General features: G+C 43.4%; 1 protein-coding gene across 6 annotated transcripts; it reads right to left on the bottom strand.

Moving 5' to 3' along the window:
• Positions 1–4262: 4262 nt before the first annotated feature.
• On the bottom strand, positions 4263–15287 carry MBD4 (methyl-CpG binding domain 4, DNA glycosylase). Of its 6 annotated transcripts, XM_014578452.4 has the most exons (10): positions 15083–15250; positions 12243–12307; positions 11872–12129; positions 9885–10768; positions 9124–9210; positions 8754–8828; positions 7431–7565; positions 6864–7013; positions 6286–6389; positions 4263–4577 (listed from the first exon to the last, which is right to left on the bottom strand). In XM_014578452.4, the coding sequence occupies exons 3-10, from the start codon at positions 12102–12104 to the stop codon at positions 4500–4502; spliced, it is 1746 nt and encodes a 581-aa protein (XP_014433938.1). In that variant the 5' UTR covers positions 12105–12129; positions 12243–12307; positions 15083–15250; the 3' UTR covers positions 4263–4499. The 6 variants fall into 6 exon arrangements, with proteins under 6 accessions (XP_014433938.1, XP_075794850.1, XP_006132889.3 ...); XM_075938735.2 differs by lacking the exon at positions 12243–12307 and having other exon boundaries at positions 15106–15287; XM_006132827.5 differs by lacking the exon at positions 12243–12307 and having other exon boundaries at positions 15083–15274.
• Between the last annotated feature and the right edge of the window lie 351 nt (positions 15288–15638).

Raw genomic sequence — 15638 nt, 5'->3', positions numbered from 1 at the left:
TGCAGTCTGGAGACCATGGCAACGGGCCCGCGTCCTGGCTCCTCATTGGCTGAGGAGGGATCAGCCGGGGGGGTTGTGCGGCCGGCAAGTCGCACACCTGCAGGTCGGCCACGCGCCAATCGCGCCTGCTCTGCGCTGGGCCGGGAGCAGCCAGTCAGTGCTAGGGCAGCGCTCACAGGGACCCCGCTGGCTGGGCACCCTCCATTTAGACAGACCCCCCCCCCCTTTGGCCCTGCACCCAACTGCTGTGAGGCTTGCTTCGGGCTCCCCGCCCCTGGTACAGAAGGGCCCTTGGAGCACTCCCTTCCCCCAGCCAGAGACTATGCAGCAAACGCCAGTTGTCGCGGTAGAGCAGTCGTGTGTCGCCATGGAGATGTTTGCAATGCCCGAGAAGCACAGCGGGCTCTGACACTCGATTAATAGCTTTCATACATAGCTTCGCTACCAAACCACGGTGGCAGGCAAGGGGGGTGGCGGGGTGGGCAGCAGCAACAGTTGCAAATGGTTGTTTTCATTTCCAACTCTTTTGATGCAAGAGAAAAACAACTCCCCAGCACAGGGTAAGGATGTTAAAAGGTGATTCTCCGGCAAATCGTGTAGTCAATACAATTGGTATTGATTATACGATTAGTCGATAGGACTGCTCTGCAGAGCCATAGCAGTGGTAGCTCCAGGAGCCGACTTGAGCTGAGACTGAGCAGTTCTGGCTTGTGCCAGCTCTGGAGCCACCGTGCTGCACCTCTGCATTTTAAATATAGTAAGAGCTGCTGGACTGGTTGGCCGCAACAGCCCCTTCGCAGCAGTGTCCCTTATCCTCCTGCTGCCTCTGCTTGAGGCAGGAAGCACCCCAGAGATGGTGCTGGGAGGAACAGGTTTTTAAGTTGGCCTCCTCCTCCCCCCCCCCCCCGCCCAGCACGGGCTCCTGTCCTCCGCCTTGCTTCCTCTCAAGGGGGGGGACACTGCAGAAAGCACAAGGCAAGCGGGGACTGCTTGAGTCCTTGCTTGCCCTGTGCTTCCTGCAGCACTTCTGCTTTTGAATGGGGTCTTGTACATTTCAAAAGCAGAAGCACCTGCAGTGGGAACCCCTGGGAGCAGGCTGAAGCAGTCCCAGCTGGCACCGTTTCCTGCTGTGCCTCTGCCTCCTGCAGAGACAGTGCTGGGGGGAACCAGTTTTACTGGTTCTCCTCCTCTCCCGCTCCCCCCCCCCCCTTGCTGCCTCTCTCTGATAGACTAACAAGGGGATGGAGGAGTGACTAGTCAAGTTACTACTCAACTATCTGATAAGCATTTGCTTATCAGATAGTTGATTAGTTGCTTACATCTCTAGTACATGTTAATGTAATGACCAAGTCTGAACTGGTGATTCATTAACTGACTGGGCAACTAATGCTAAATCTGATAACTTTTAGCTGGATCTAATACCTACTATAATTTTTATTATGTAGTGCTGGATGTGTGAATAGTAAATTATCTTTTATGGCTATATGGGTGTTTTAACTAAACAGTGGTAACCTTTAAAAGAGACCCCAATTTTTTATATGATATACTTCTTAAGATATCTCCCACTTTATTATTAGGCTGAACTCCTTGGCATTGTAACTTCATATAATACGAAAATAAAAACACTTAAAACAGTGACCAAGTGTACAACAGATGTGGAAGTCCAGCAAGGTAGTTAAAGCAGGGGACTAGGAGTAGGGGGAGAGAAAAGGCTCCATTCTGTTATACATTAAGGAGAGATGGTGTGGCCTTAGGCAAATCACTAAGGCCATGTCTACACTACTGATAAGACTGAAGCAGCAGCAGTTGATCTTCTGGAGTTTAAATTAGCAGGTCTAGTGAAGACACACTACAGGGCATCCCTGCTATAAGTCACCCTGGTATACATCAGTTCTGCACTAAAATTGTTGATGCTTGTAGGAACTGAGGGTGATCCCATCAATGCTGGTAGTCCTACTTCTATAAGTAGTAAGTGAAGTTGAAGGGAGAGTGTGCTCCCTTTGACTTCCCATAGTATGGATGGCACCAAAAGTTGAAATATCTTAATTCAAATTAAGCTACACAACTTCAGTTAAATTAATTGCATAGCTTTTTAATTCACACTAATCCCCTAGTGTAGACCAGGGGTAAGGGCTTGATTTCTGCTGTGTTGAGCATCTCATTTCCCAATGCAGCCAATGGGAGCTGTATGTGTTCATCACCTTTGAAAGGCAGAACATTAACTTCTTTCCATCTCATGTTTCCCCTCTCTAAAATTAGTCAAAATACACACCCAGTTTGAAATGCATAGATTAAAGATGCACTGTGTGTATAGATCATTATTAGGTTCTTCACATGGTGAAGGAATTATGGTGTAAATTGAAATGCAGAGTTTCAACATGGTCTTTGCACCAGCATGTTTACATACTTCTGTAATGATAGATGCCTCTTTAGGATCTAACAAGATGGTTTATTAGGTGATGAGCTTTCGTGGGCCAGACGAAGTGGGCCTGAGGAAGTGGGTCTGTCTGGCCCACGAAAGCTCATTACCTAATAAACCATCTTGTTAGTCTTTAAAGTGTTGCATAATCCTTTCTTTTGTTTCAGCAAGATCAGACTAACACGGCTACATCTCTATTACTTTTCTTTAGGATTTGTTTGACTCCTTTAAATATGGCAAATATAAATTTATAAACAAGGATTTTACAGCAGATTACATGTTAAAAAAATCCTATTGAAAAGTAAGGTTAATCAACCAATATCCAACTAGGTTGGGCCCCACTGAAGTTCTTTTCTGATTTTGTTAGGCTACGTCTACACTGCAGGCTTCTTGCACAAGAACTGTTTTGTGCAAGAGCACGTCCACACTGCCATGTGCTTTTGTGCAAGCATGTCCATGGCCGTGTGGACGCAATCTTGCACAAGAAAGCTCTGACGGCCATTTTAGTCATAGGGGTTTCTTGCGCAAGAAATCCGTTGCCCGTCCACACTGCCTTCTTGCGCAAGATCTCTTGCGCAAGAGGGCTTATCCCTCGTGGGGAGAGAAATAATTCTTGCACAAGAAGTCCTCTGTTCCGACGCTTTACTGTAAATTTAGTGTGCAAAAATGCATGTGCAGTGTAGACGTAGCCTAGGGGTTTAATTTTAGCGGGAGTTAGCGCTCAGGTTTCTGCACGATCCAGTTCATAGTATGCTAAAATAAAGGTACTGCCTGGATGATAACAAGAAATGCTAAAAACTAGTCTAGAGTAAATTACTAGTGAGCAGCACAAAAAACTATCGGTGGAAGACTAGTTAGCAAGACTTTAAGAACGCACAAGGCGTGAAAATCCTGCACAGCATCAATACAAACTGGTGATAGTGACAAGTCAGCTGCATGAAGAGCTTAAAAAGTCTTGCAAACACATAACATCAAACATGGTGTGTGATAATGTGAACAGCTGTTACCAACACTGAGGTGATTAAGTAATAAAGCTGAAGGGGGCTGACCCAAAATTCAATGAAGTCTAAACTCCCAGTAAACATTGGATTAGACTAAGGCAGGGCAAGATGCAGCCCAGGGGCCAGATCTGGTCTGCCTATCACTTTGATCCAGCCCACAGACTGCATCTGGCCACTTTCTATTTATATCCTGCTGCTTGGCCACTGAATTTCTAGGCAGTGGCTCAGGCAGCAGGATTCTATTTAAATAAATCACGACTGCTGGTTGCAGTGCTACCCTCGTAGGGACTGGAGCCGTGATCCCTTTAAATAGCCGCAGCAACTCAGGCAACACAGTAGCAGAAGCGGCAAGCTCTTTATTGTGTTTTTTAATTCAAAGCCTCCAGTCCCAGACAACTCTGGGTGGATGCCAGTTCCCAACCCCGTTCCTTCTACCCCAGATTTCACCCTTTCTGGGGCGTGGAGCCGGCCCGTGACCATGTACCAAAATTCATTAAGTGATATCCCCTCCCTGTGAAAATTATTGCCCACACATGAATTAGACCCTAAATTTGTCACTTCTGCAGAATCAGGCTTTTAGCCTATAATGTTAGCAGTCGGCGTTTGAGAGAACTAAGAACCTGTCCTCTTCTCTTCTGGGATTATATGACTTGATTACTTACAAGTAGCCAAACAAAGGGAGTTGAATATTTCTGTTGCATCACTAGTTGGAAGCAATACTTACATGGCAAATAAAAAATAAATTGATAGCACTTGGATTTTTATGATACAGTAACATAGTATTACTCAGGTGAACATATGATATCAAGTTAGAGTCTGCATCACTGAGGAATGACCAACTATTAAAATAACTTATTAAAATTTATTTAAAAATATCAATATTTATCAGCTTTTAATTACAATGATTATATGGGTTTGAAAACACGTTTAACACAAATATTGGAATTAAGCATTCAGTGATCAGAATTACAAATGTGTGAAGTGAATATAAGATGTTTCCATTTCATGTGTACATACAGCCAAGAGCAAGGTGTTAAGTACCAAAAAGTGAAGCTTTTATAAAAACATATCTGCCTTTGTCAACCAAGACTCATTTTTTCATGGTTTTCCCAGAGCCATGCTTGGTATGTATTGAGTTTGTGATCTTGTGGATGTACCTGAAAGAGAAGGAAAGCATCAGAACTGATATTTTCAATAAAATGTCTTTTATAAAAATATCTGGCAATACTGAAATTTGTCTGAAATATCTCCAGCCCCTGCTTGGAACCTACTTTGCAGTTTAGGTGCATTAAGGGGTAGATAATACTTAAGCATGCATATTCTTGAAATGAGGGAATAAGTATTGATCACACATGAAACATCACTTGCATCAACTGAGAAGGCAAGTAACTCAACTTTGCTAAGTGGAGTACAGCTATTATTTTCAACAGTCTGTAAATGAGAAGAACTTGGTGCAGATTTGGGTTACAGAAGAGGGAGGGAAAGCAAGTCAGAGCAGATGCTATGCCCTTGCAGACAAATAAAACAGGGGGTACCTTGACATCATAAAGATGACTGCTGTTACTAGGATATGGGGGAGAGAAATCTCATTACCAATCCAAGAAACACAAAAGGAAAGGAAAGGGGGTAAAGACTATGTCAGACTGACAACATCCTCTGATATCCTGGACAAATCTTATGGAATTGAGCTAAACTTTACCGAGTAAGATTTTTTTTGGAGTACATTAAAAAGTACATACTTTTTCCTAGTAGGAGGATGCCAATGTATTTCCCTCACTTTTAGACCTTTGAAGCCAGTCTCCCCAGGGCTAGATTTCTAATTAGGCATGATAGACACATGTCTACAGGTGTTGGCATTTGAGATGTGCTTTACCTCTCTAAACTGTGTGCAACATGAGGTCAGCTGTAGATAGGGGGCACTGAAGATGCTGTGACTAGGGGTATGTAAAATGCAAATCTGGCCCTACCTTTCCTGGGGGAAGTATGCATGTATAGATTCAAGCTTGATTCTCCATAGAGCAAACAGACAAAATGTTTCTGGATAAATATCTTGTTTATAAACTGACTCATGGTTTTCTTCCTGATCCAGCAAAAGGATAGGACCTTTAGTCCATGAAGGGACCCAATCCTCAGAGAAGGACTGGCAGGACTTGGCCTACTGAGGCCCTATATGACCATGGGCTCTTTGAGCTGACCCGTGATGAACCTGACCACAAAAAAATCCTTTTCATGGGGTTTGGAAGGTATCTTCCAACCAGAGCCCATGTTAATGTCGGAATGGTCTGCAGTAAGGCTATTAGCATGCGTGTAGTTTTTTATACTGAATAGAACTGTGTGGTAACTTAGAAAAACACTCTTTTATTGGTCTCTGAAGTAGCAGCAGCAAGCAGATATGCTTGGGCAGCCTGTGTCTGCTGGCAATAACACAGTAAAAGGCACAAAACTATGCAGTTTGGAAATACTCTGGTGAGGAGAGAGAGATACAAGTCTCCATCCAAGATAGGCAATGCCTAGGAAGCTGGAAGTCTAGAGCAGTATGTGCTCCCGCTAGACAGCAAAGGGAAAATACAGGCGCAGTTGCCCTAACTACAACAGCTGTTACTAGCCTTTATGTGCCTCCTTGCACTCCCAGGCACAATTGTAGGACTAGCTCTCGGGGCTATTCACATGAATATGGACTTGCATGGTCAATAATAAAGAGTACAGTCTACGAATACATCTTAAAGTAGGCAGATGATTTCAATTCTATTTTAGTTTTAATCCACATGATGCTCTAGGATTCAATCCAAAGTCTAATGAAGTCAATGGAACCCACTAACTTCTATGAGCAGTATCAGGTCCTCAGAGAATGATAGCATCACTTACCTCCTTCCATTCATTCACACAGAAGATTCTGTATGAATCATTGCCATACTTTCCAATCCCATACAGCTCAATAGGATACCTCCACTGCTTGGTCAGATACTCATCTACAGAATAAAACCCCATACTTCATCAGGTTAACATGTAGAGAAACGTGTCACAAAAAATATTAAAAGAAAACATCGGTATTCATTGGAGAATTGGAAAAATCCTATTTTTTTTACATTTAAAAATCCAAATCCTTTTGAACGCCTCAACTGCAACAAAATATATTACATTAATAAAAGGTGAAAAAGGAATTATTTCTAAACAAATCTCACTAGGAAAGACAACCTTAAATGACTATAAAGCAAAATATACACAGTAATGTTTTTATTTTAACATGAAAATACTGTAGTATGTTATTGCAAAACACATCAACCTTGTTCATACTAACGAGAGTTTGATGACTATCTGAATTAAAAACAAGGACCTGCTCTATTTTTGGAACACAAAGACAACTACAAAGCTGGGGTTCATAAAGCCACTTTTTTACTGACATCAGTTTAGACAGTTCTACAGACACGTTCAAAAGAAACTACCTGAAAATTTGATAATGGTCTTTGCTCTGAGTTCATAAAGGCCAAGAGGTTTAAGCAACTCTGACATTTCTTTCCAGTCTGCAGTTCTTGCTACTTCAGGGGAAGGATATTTCTCCAGAAACTCCCAGAGCACAGGTATTGCCATCTTACCTAGGCAAAGATAAAATGCTGTGAACATAAAAGCTGTACAGTAACTTTCCTTCTGTGACTATCTGAATGTTGTTGATGAGAGAGATGAAAATTTTAAAAGTAATTTATATTACTATAGCTTAGATTATTTTAATAGTTTACTTAATCCGCTCAATACTGTAATTAAAAACTTCGTAGCTGAGGTTCTGATCTTTCAACAGTAAACAGTCTCTAATAGCCAGGGCTTGCCAGCCCTGCACTGCGCATGCGCAAAGTGCCGGTGAATGGGGCGCACAGAGCGAGTAGATTCAGTGGTTTGTTGAGCCCTGCTATTAGCCACATAAGACCCAAATTCAGCATTTACATAAGCTAATGCAGTTCAAAGACCATGACACTGGTATGTAGAAATTAAGCTTCACATTTCATATACATATGTACCTGAGGTCTTATTGAGAAATATGGTTGCAATGAGGAGCTTCCATGGATCATGAAAGAGTATTTCTTGGACCAAATTAAATGGAGACCGAGGAGGAGTCCATTTCCTGAAGGCCTTCCTTCTTGGTGGGCTTGGAGCTGTACACATACATGATTATGAGAAATTTTACTAAGCAGTAAAAGATTTCAGACTCCTAGAATCCTAGGGCTGGAATGCACCGCAAGTCATCTAGTCCAGCCCCCCCTGCCCAAAGCAGGACCAATCCGAACTAAATCATCCCAGCCAGGGCTTTGTCAAAAAAAACCTCTAGAGATGGAGATTCCACCACCGCCCTAGGTAACCCATCCAGTGCCTCACCACCCTCCTAGTGAAATAGTTTCCCCTACTATCCAACCTACACCTCCCCCACTGCAACGTCAGACCACTGCTCCTTGTTCTGCCATCCGTCACTACTGAGAACAGCCTCTCTCCATCCTCTTGGAACCTCCCTTCAGGAAGTTAAAGGCTGCAATCAAATACCTCCCCACTCTTCTCTTCTGCAGAGTAAATAAGCCTCTTCTTGTAGGTCATGTGCTTCAGCCCCCTAATCATTTTGGTTGCCCACCGCTAGACCCTCTCCAGTGCATCAACATCTTTTCTTTAGTGGGGGGGCCCTCCATTTTTTTTAAGAGAAAGTGGAGCAGATTCATCCCCATGTTCCCACTAGCACACAGGAGGGTAGAGCTGATTATTCCTGGGGCCCTAACACAGGCTAGAGTAGCCCCGAGGGCTGCCCTAATCTGCGCTTGTATTTCTTTGTTTCAAAATTGGCAGGGCAAAGGACTGTCCAAGCCATAATCATCCTCATCCCATCCCTACAATGCACCTAAGGTCACTCTGGAGGTGGTACAGAACTAGCTTGGTATCTGGATGTAGAATGTCCCTGTCCTGGGGCTGTTCTCTGGGGAGAAGGGGCCTTACAACTGCCTGAAATCCCCTTTGTATCTGTTAAGTACTCAGCATGAAGGAAATGTGTGGGCTCCACTTCTGACAAAGAACAGCCTTACAGAGTAAAACATAGCTCATTCTTAGAGCCCATTCAATCTGCAGCTTCTCTGCTGAGTTAAGTAACCAAGAATGCAAAACGTGATGGCGGTTGTACAATAGAAACCTGTCTGCTAGGGAGACAAAAATTCTCTCATGTACACCACAATGCAGCCAGCAGGTGATAGTAACTCTCAAATTAGTACTGGATTTGAGCTACTGAGATTAAGGCAAAAAGCTAATTCCTTAAACCTTCCAATCCCCCTAGAACACAGTTTTCTTTCCCACAGAGAATACTATACCTTCTTTACTGTATTTACTAGAAAAATATGGACTAGTTTTCCTTCTCTCTACTTGTGTTCTTGGGGGACAGTCTTCTGAAAAGAAAAATATCTGGGATTATCTTTCTTAAAATTAAAATAATGTGAAATGGAAAACAAATTTTTTTTCCTTGTCATGAATCAATTTTCTTTTTATGATGGGAACAAGAACTTTTATTGGCCCTGCCATTTGTAAATGAGAATTAGTTTCACTCTGATATCTATCAATATTTCAGCAGCTGTTAAAAATAAATCTTCAAATGACAAATCCTTAACAAAAGTAATCATATCTCAGTCAATAAATGCTGCATGTATGTAATTGAGGGCAGAATCAATGAATTATTATACTAACCTCTGAACCAAGTTTTTCTTGATTGAAAATCTGGCCACTTTGGCAGTAATTTAAAGTTAACTGATATGTGGAGAGCAGTGATCATTACTATAATAAATCAGAGAAAGTAATGGTGTGATTTCTAAATGTGAATAAATCCATTTTGTTGGCTTCAGATGGTTGGTTTATAACACTTAGCTACTTTAATATCTGATGCAGGCATTTAAAAATGCTCTAAATTAGTTAGCCAGTTACATGTTTTGTTTCATCTGTTAATTGCCAGGGCTGGAGGCTGCTTCAGCCTGCCATAGTGTGGGTAGGGTCCAGCCAGCTGGGCCCTCCACAGTCGTAGGGCTGCTCTGGCATATCACATGCTTGTACAGTGGGTTCCAATCAGCTGGGCCGGCATGGCTGCGGAGCGGCTCAGGTCCGCCATGGGAAGGGTTCACTGGCCAGGCCTGCCATGGCTGTGGGCAGGGTCCCACTGGCTGGTCCTCCCCGGCCGGAGCAGGGTCCAGTTGGCTGGGCCAGTTACCTTGTAAACCATCTGATAAACTGCCTGCTTAATGGGTAATCAGTTAACCTCTTACATCCCTAATCTGATGCTCTGTATGGTAAGTATGATAAACAGATTAGACTCCTGACAAGTTGATTTAGAAAGTTCTAAACCATATTCAGTCATGGAGTAGGCAGGCCTGAAACAAACACTTCTTTTTTGTAATTAGTTTTGAAGTATCCCTGATGGAATTTTAGAACAGTACTCTGCTCTGAAATGTATATACCTTGAAGCGTTTTCACTGATGTAAAGCTTTTCTTGGCAGAAGGCTGTGAAATGCTAATGTTCGTTTCAGTGCCAGGTTTGAAATCCTGGTTACCCAAATGTATCCAATCTTTCTCTTTCCCAAACACACATGATCCTTCTTTTTCTGCAATGTTCTTGTCAGATTTTATAGCTGCATCATCAGAATTCTTCTCTGCATATCCTAACTCTCCCATGGTTCTTGACTTCTTTTCAGAGAGAGGAGTTACTGGTTCAAGACGCATCTCTAAATGTGATCCCAAAGTCATTATTTCATCCTTTGAGGGTGTGTTTGCTTTTCCAGTATCTGTGGGGTTTAAGTTCTGATTGTCTATTATGCCACTCTCAGAAACACAAACATCTTTCTTTTGCTGGAATTTTTTTATTTGGCTGCTCTCAGCCTCTTGTTTATTACATGATGCTTTTCTCAGCCTTTTATTTTGGCTGTGATCTGGATTCCTCCTTTCTGACCTCTTTCTAGCTTTCTTAATTTGATCCCTTTTTCCAACTGCTCCCTTTTCTTTGGCCTTTCTACAATATTCCTTTGGCTTAATGTCTTTAATGACTAAGTCCTCCCTGCCCTGTAGATGGATGGAAATGTTTTCCAACTGTTCATTACTGGTCTGTAACTCCAGAACTTTAACTTCTTTGCTTCTTTGCACACTAAGATCTTGTGCTTTACTATTACATCGTTTATTCTGTAATCTCGGTCTCACAGGTTCTTCACTGGATCCTTTGGTTCTTGATCGAGTTTGGCTCTGAGGAGGAGCAGTAAAGTCAAAATCTTCAGGTTTAAGAATAGTCTCTCCATTTTTTGTAAAGTAAGCCACAAGTGCACATTTGGATCTTAACTTCACTCCTTGAGGACTATGAAATGAAATAAAAGTAAACAAATTGGTGGTTATTGTTTTAATAGCAAGGAATGGAAACAAAACTGCACCTCAAATTTAGCTGCATTTTAAAAAAAAACAATCTAGCTCAATAATTAAAAGGCTGGTAAAATATTTTAGACCAGGGATGTTAAATTTAGATTAATCAAATAGATTAGATTAGTAGCTGATGGGATTTCCATTGACTACTCAACTGTGCACTCTCTATCCCTCTTGTACATACCAAAAGAGAGAGGCGCAGCAGTCTCCCCCTGCACCACTGCCTCCCCTATCCCCCTCTGGAGATGGTCCTGGGGAGAATGGCTTTTAAGCTGGCTCCCCCCAGCACCAGTTTCCCCCGTCCTTGGTGCCTCTGATACAGAGGCAGCAGGGGGGAAATGGGAGGGAAGTGAGTAGTGACTTGACTGCCCAATAAGCTTAGGCTTATCAGGTAATCAACTAGTTGTTTACATCCCTATTTTAGACAAGTTTTCTATTAACTTTATCAAAAATATTCATACAAAGACAACTAATATACATGTAATACTTTACACTCTCATTTAAAGATATTAAAGCATTTTACTGCCTCATGTTATCCTCACAATGCACATTTTTTTTTAAAACAGATTTCCATATTATTTGTGTGAAGCACCAAGACATTAAATGTTTTGCCCACAGTCAATAATCAAATTCAAAGGATTTGAAATCAGCAAGAGTCTATTGTTCGGTGGATAGTGTGGTAGCACTTTAAAAAACTAACAAAACATGTAGATGGTATCATGAGCTTTCGTGGACACAGCCCACTTCTTTGGCCCATGAAAGCTCATCATACCATCTACGTGTTTTGTTAGTCTTTAAAGTGCTACAGACTATTTGTTATTTTTTAAGTTTATCCTGAACAGACTAACCCAGTTACCTCCTGAAGTTTTAATGGATCAGTCCCAAACTAACTCTGTGTGAGGACTGGAACAGAACCAGACATTTGATTCCTAGACTCTGCAACACTTATTCTCTACTAAGCAACCAGCAGATTAAGTCTGTGACATACACTGGTTTTAGTTACTATACAGATTTAATTTCAAGAATTGCATCACATATTACCTGATGAAATAAACATCATATTTTCCTGCAGTTTTGCCGGACTGTCTTTGCTTTGTGATCTTCTCCCATCCATCTGGAGTGGTTTTCAGACATCTAGAAGCCTCTTCTGATGCAACAACTGCATCTTCTTTGCATGGGAGTGTTTCTGCTATGGTTTCAGTACCTTCAAAAGATTCTCTTGTATCTGTCACTAATTCTTTCCCATCTTCTTTTGTTTTCTTTCCAATTTGCATGTCACTTTTGTCACTGAAAGTATATCTAAAATAAAATTGTAGAAACAAATTTATCTCAAACTGTTCATAACTACAATATTTCAAGAGCTGCAGAGATTTGAAAACAATTTAATTGAAAATATGAAGGTAGTTACTGACCTATTGCAAATATTTTTTTCAGTTACATAGGAGACCTTGCCTCTTGTTCACTGCGACACAAGATGCTGGGAGAGCAGAGTAAACAGCATGATCAGCCTAATCTGACGGGTAACAAAATATTTGCAATCTACACTATGTTTTACATATTGGACTAAGGATGTTAAGAAGTAGGTAATCCTTTAATCATTTAGTTGATAAAATGTTAAGAGTGCTCTACAATTCACAAACCAATTGTCTGTGGCACCATATTAGCACAAGGCCAGGAAAATGATAAAACCTATATACATGTCAGAGAAGGGCAACTAAAATGATTAGGGGTTTGGAATGGCTCCCATAGGAGGAGAGATTAAAGAGACTGGGGCTTTTCAGCTTGGAAAAGTGGAGACTAAGGGGGGATATGATAGAGGTATATAAAATCATGAGCAGTGTGGAGAAAGTGAATGAGGAAAAGTTATTTACTTGTTCCCATAATATAAGAACTAGGGGCCACCAAATGAAACTAATGGGCAGCAGGTTGAAAACAAATAAAAGGAAGTTCTTCTTCACACAGCACGTTGTCAATCTGTGGAACTCCTTGCCTGAGGAGGTTGTGGAGGCTAGGACTATAACAGGGTTTAAAAGAGAAATAGATACATTCATGGAGGTTAAGTCCATAAATGGCTATTAGCCAGTATGGGTAAGTAATGGTGTCCCAAGCCTCTGTTTGTCAGAGGATGGAGATGGATGGCAGGAGAGAGATCGCTTGATCACTACCTGTTCGATTCACTCCCTCTGGAACACCTGGCATTGGCCACTGTCAGCAGACAGGGTAGTGGGCTGGATGTACCTTTGGTCTGACCCAGTATGGCCGTTCTTATGTCTACAATTTTTTTCTAAAACATATTAGTGCTAATTAGCTATTGAAGGGTATGCATGTCTTCATTTTAAATAAAATGTGGTTTGGAAATTGGGTATGCAAGGAGAGGCATGCTGTGGCTCACCACCTAAGCAAGAGGAGGGGGGTGAGCTCGGCATGTGGAGTGCAGAGGTGCGGGCATGTGACAAACAAAGCCATATATGGAAAGGTTGAATCTGATTGGTTTAGAAGTTTGTGTTATGTAACCTGTAACCATGTGCTATAAAACAGCAAGGGGAGGGGCTCCTTGCTCGAGGGGCTCTGGCTGATTTTAGTACCAGGGGCTCTCCCTTTGTGCACACTGAATAAAGTATTGAATTGAATTGAATTGAATTGAATTGAATACCCTTGATTCTGCCCAGCACCTGACTCTCTGGGAACCGCAAAATCCCAACACTATGTTCTGGAGTAGAACTCTTTTTGCTAGCGGATGGGCGGGGAGAAGGACAGAGGCTGCCAATGGTCAGTTTTTTTACATTTTAAGTAGTGACAACCCTATACATTACTATCTGACTACATTAAACCTGTGTGTCTCTCACATGGGCTGAAAGGGAATGCCACCAAATTACTCAACACCAACTCCACAAATCACTTAGCTGGGGAATGACCCAGTGCAGTCTTGTGCAAGGATGGTGAGTGAGCTTTGCAAAGACTGAGAGGCTATGTCTAGACTGGCATGATTTTCCGGAAATGCTTTTAACGGAAAAGTTTTCTGTTAAAAGCATTTTCAGAACAGAGCGTCTAGATTGGCACAGACGCTTTTCCGCAAAAGCACTTTTTGTGGAAAAGCGTCCGTGGCCAATCTAGACGCACTTTTGCGCAAAAAAGCCCCGAATGCCATTTTCGCAATCGGGGCTTTTTTGCGGAAAACAAATCTCAGCTGTCTACACTGGCCCTTTTGTGCAAAAAGGACTTTTTCCCGAACAGGAGCAGCATAGTAATTCTGCAAAAAGCACTGATTTCTTACAGTAGGAAGTCAGTGCTTTTGCGGAAATTCAAGCGGCCAGTGTAGACAGCTGGCAAGTTTTTCCGGAAAAGTGGCTGATTTTGTGGAAAAACTGGCCAGTCTAGACACAGCCAGGAAGTTCACCCACCTGAGCGAGGGAATAACAAAGCTACTTTAAAAAAAAAATCTGAATTTCAGTTTAATCAAGTTGTTTGTGTCTGCAGCCACATAAGTGTTATGAATGCCAAATCAGTGCAACGTATCAAAAAACAAAGCTCCACACCAGTAGGTGTCAGAACCTTACACCTGCCCCAACTCTAGCCCAGTTCCCTGAGCTAGCTAGGGATGTTAAATTTCAATGAATCGGCTAATTGAATAGTTGATGCAAACTGCATCAGACTCTTCAATTAGTCAATAAAGGCGAAAGCACTGCAGGGATGGCAGGGCCCTCAAGCAGCCTCTGCCAGCCCACGTTTCAAAACAGCAGCACTGCATGGAGCCCTGGGTCAGCAGGGGAGTCACCCGCTGGCCCCGGGCTGCACAGGGCACTGCTCCTTTGAAACACTCCATCCTTCCCCCCGCCCCTTGCTGCCTCTTTCCGGCACACGACTAGCGAGTTGCCTCGTCATTCGCATCCCTGCCCTGAGCCAGCTGAGACCCAGCCCGGTGGTTATCGTGGCAGCAAGAGGTTCCTCAGACCCGCTCGTTTCAGGTCCGGCCATTCAAGCTAAACGGGACTCGCGCAGAGCGTATGACGCGCGGTCAGGGCTTTGGGCGAGCGCAGAGCCCAAGAGCCAAGCGAACAGGGCTCCGAACGGGGCCGACGTAGCCACACATGCCCTGTGACGTCACCAGCGTGCGGCATCATCACCGCCTGCGTTGTGACATCACCGCACCTACTACAAGGCCTCACGTCATGGAGCCAGCTTGAGGCAATAGACCGCGCCCGACCCCATCTTCACGGCCTCCGGCCCTTCTGTTGCTATAGTTACTTTTTACCTGCCCGTCTCTTGCCCCCTTACTTCCGGAGCTGCCATAGTCTAGCACCTCCCATGTCACGGGCGCGCCATTCCGACCCGCACTGCGCATGTCAGACCCAGCTCGCGTGACGCTTCTCGAGACTGCAATCCCGCCAAGAACATCTCCCGCGAGAATAGTCTGTGCTGTGACATAGTCTGCCTTTTGCGCACGCGTATTCCAAACTAAGACCCACAGAGAGCTCCACGCATGCGCAGTGCTTTTGTTTCCCCCTTCTCACGCAAGCTCAGTGTTCATGGGAGGTGGCGCATGCGCAATTAAGTTTCAACAGTTGCGTTTTTTTAACCTTTCCATCCCCTCGCGTCGTGCCGGTAGATTCCAAGCAAAGGGTTTTGGAGTTAGTGCGCATGCGCGTTGCCCGGGGAGGCGGGAGCGCTTTAATCTCGTGTAAATAAACAAACAGCAGCGGGGGAGGCAGGGCAGCGGTGCTTCGCGCGACAGCAGAGGGGTTAAGAGGGGCGGGCGGGCTGTAACACTTGCACACACTGACGGGACGGGGGTGTGGGGGGGGCGGGAC

Source organism: Pelodiscus sinensis, chromosome 11 (assembly GCF_052426305.1).
Source record: "Pelodiscus sinensis isolate ZL-2025 chromosome 11, ASM5242630v1, whole genome shotgun sequence".
Lineage (NCBI taxonomy): Eukaryota > Metazoa > Chordata > Testudines > Trionychidae > Pelodiscus > Pelodiscus sinensis.
This window is presented reverse-complemented; position numbering and strand designations above follow the sequence as displayed.

Excerpts from the sequence above, each read along its gene's own strand:
- MBD4 (XM_006132827.5), bottom strand. The coding sequence starts at position 15,120 with ATGGCAGCTCCGGAAGTAAGGGGGCAAGAGACGGGCAG. Across the intron at positions 9,211-9,884 it reads ATCAGTGAAAACGCTTCAAG|TAATGATCACTGCTCTCCAC; the intron begins GTATATACATTT and ends GATTTATTATAG. Across the intron at positions 7,014-7,430 it reads ATTTCTCAATAAGACCTCAG|GTAAGATGGCAATACCTGTG; the intron begins GTACATATGTAT and ends ATCTTTGCCTAG.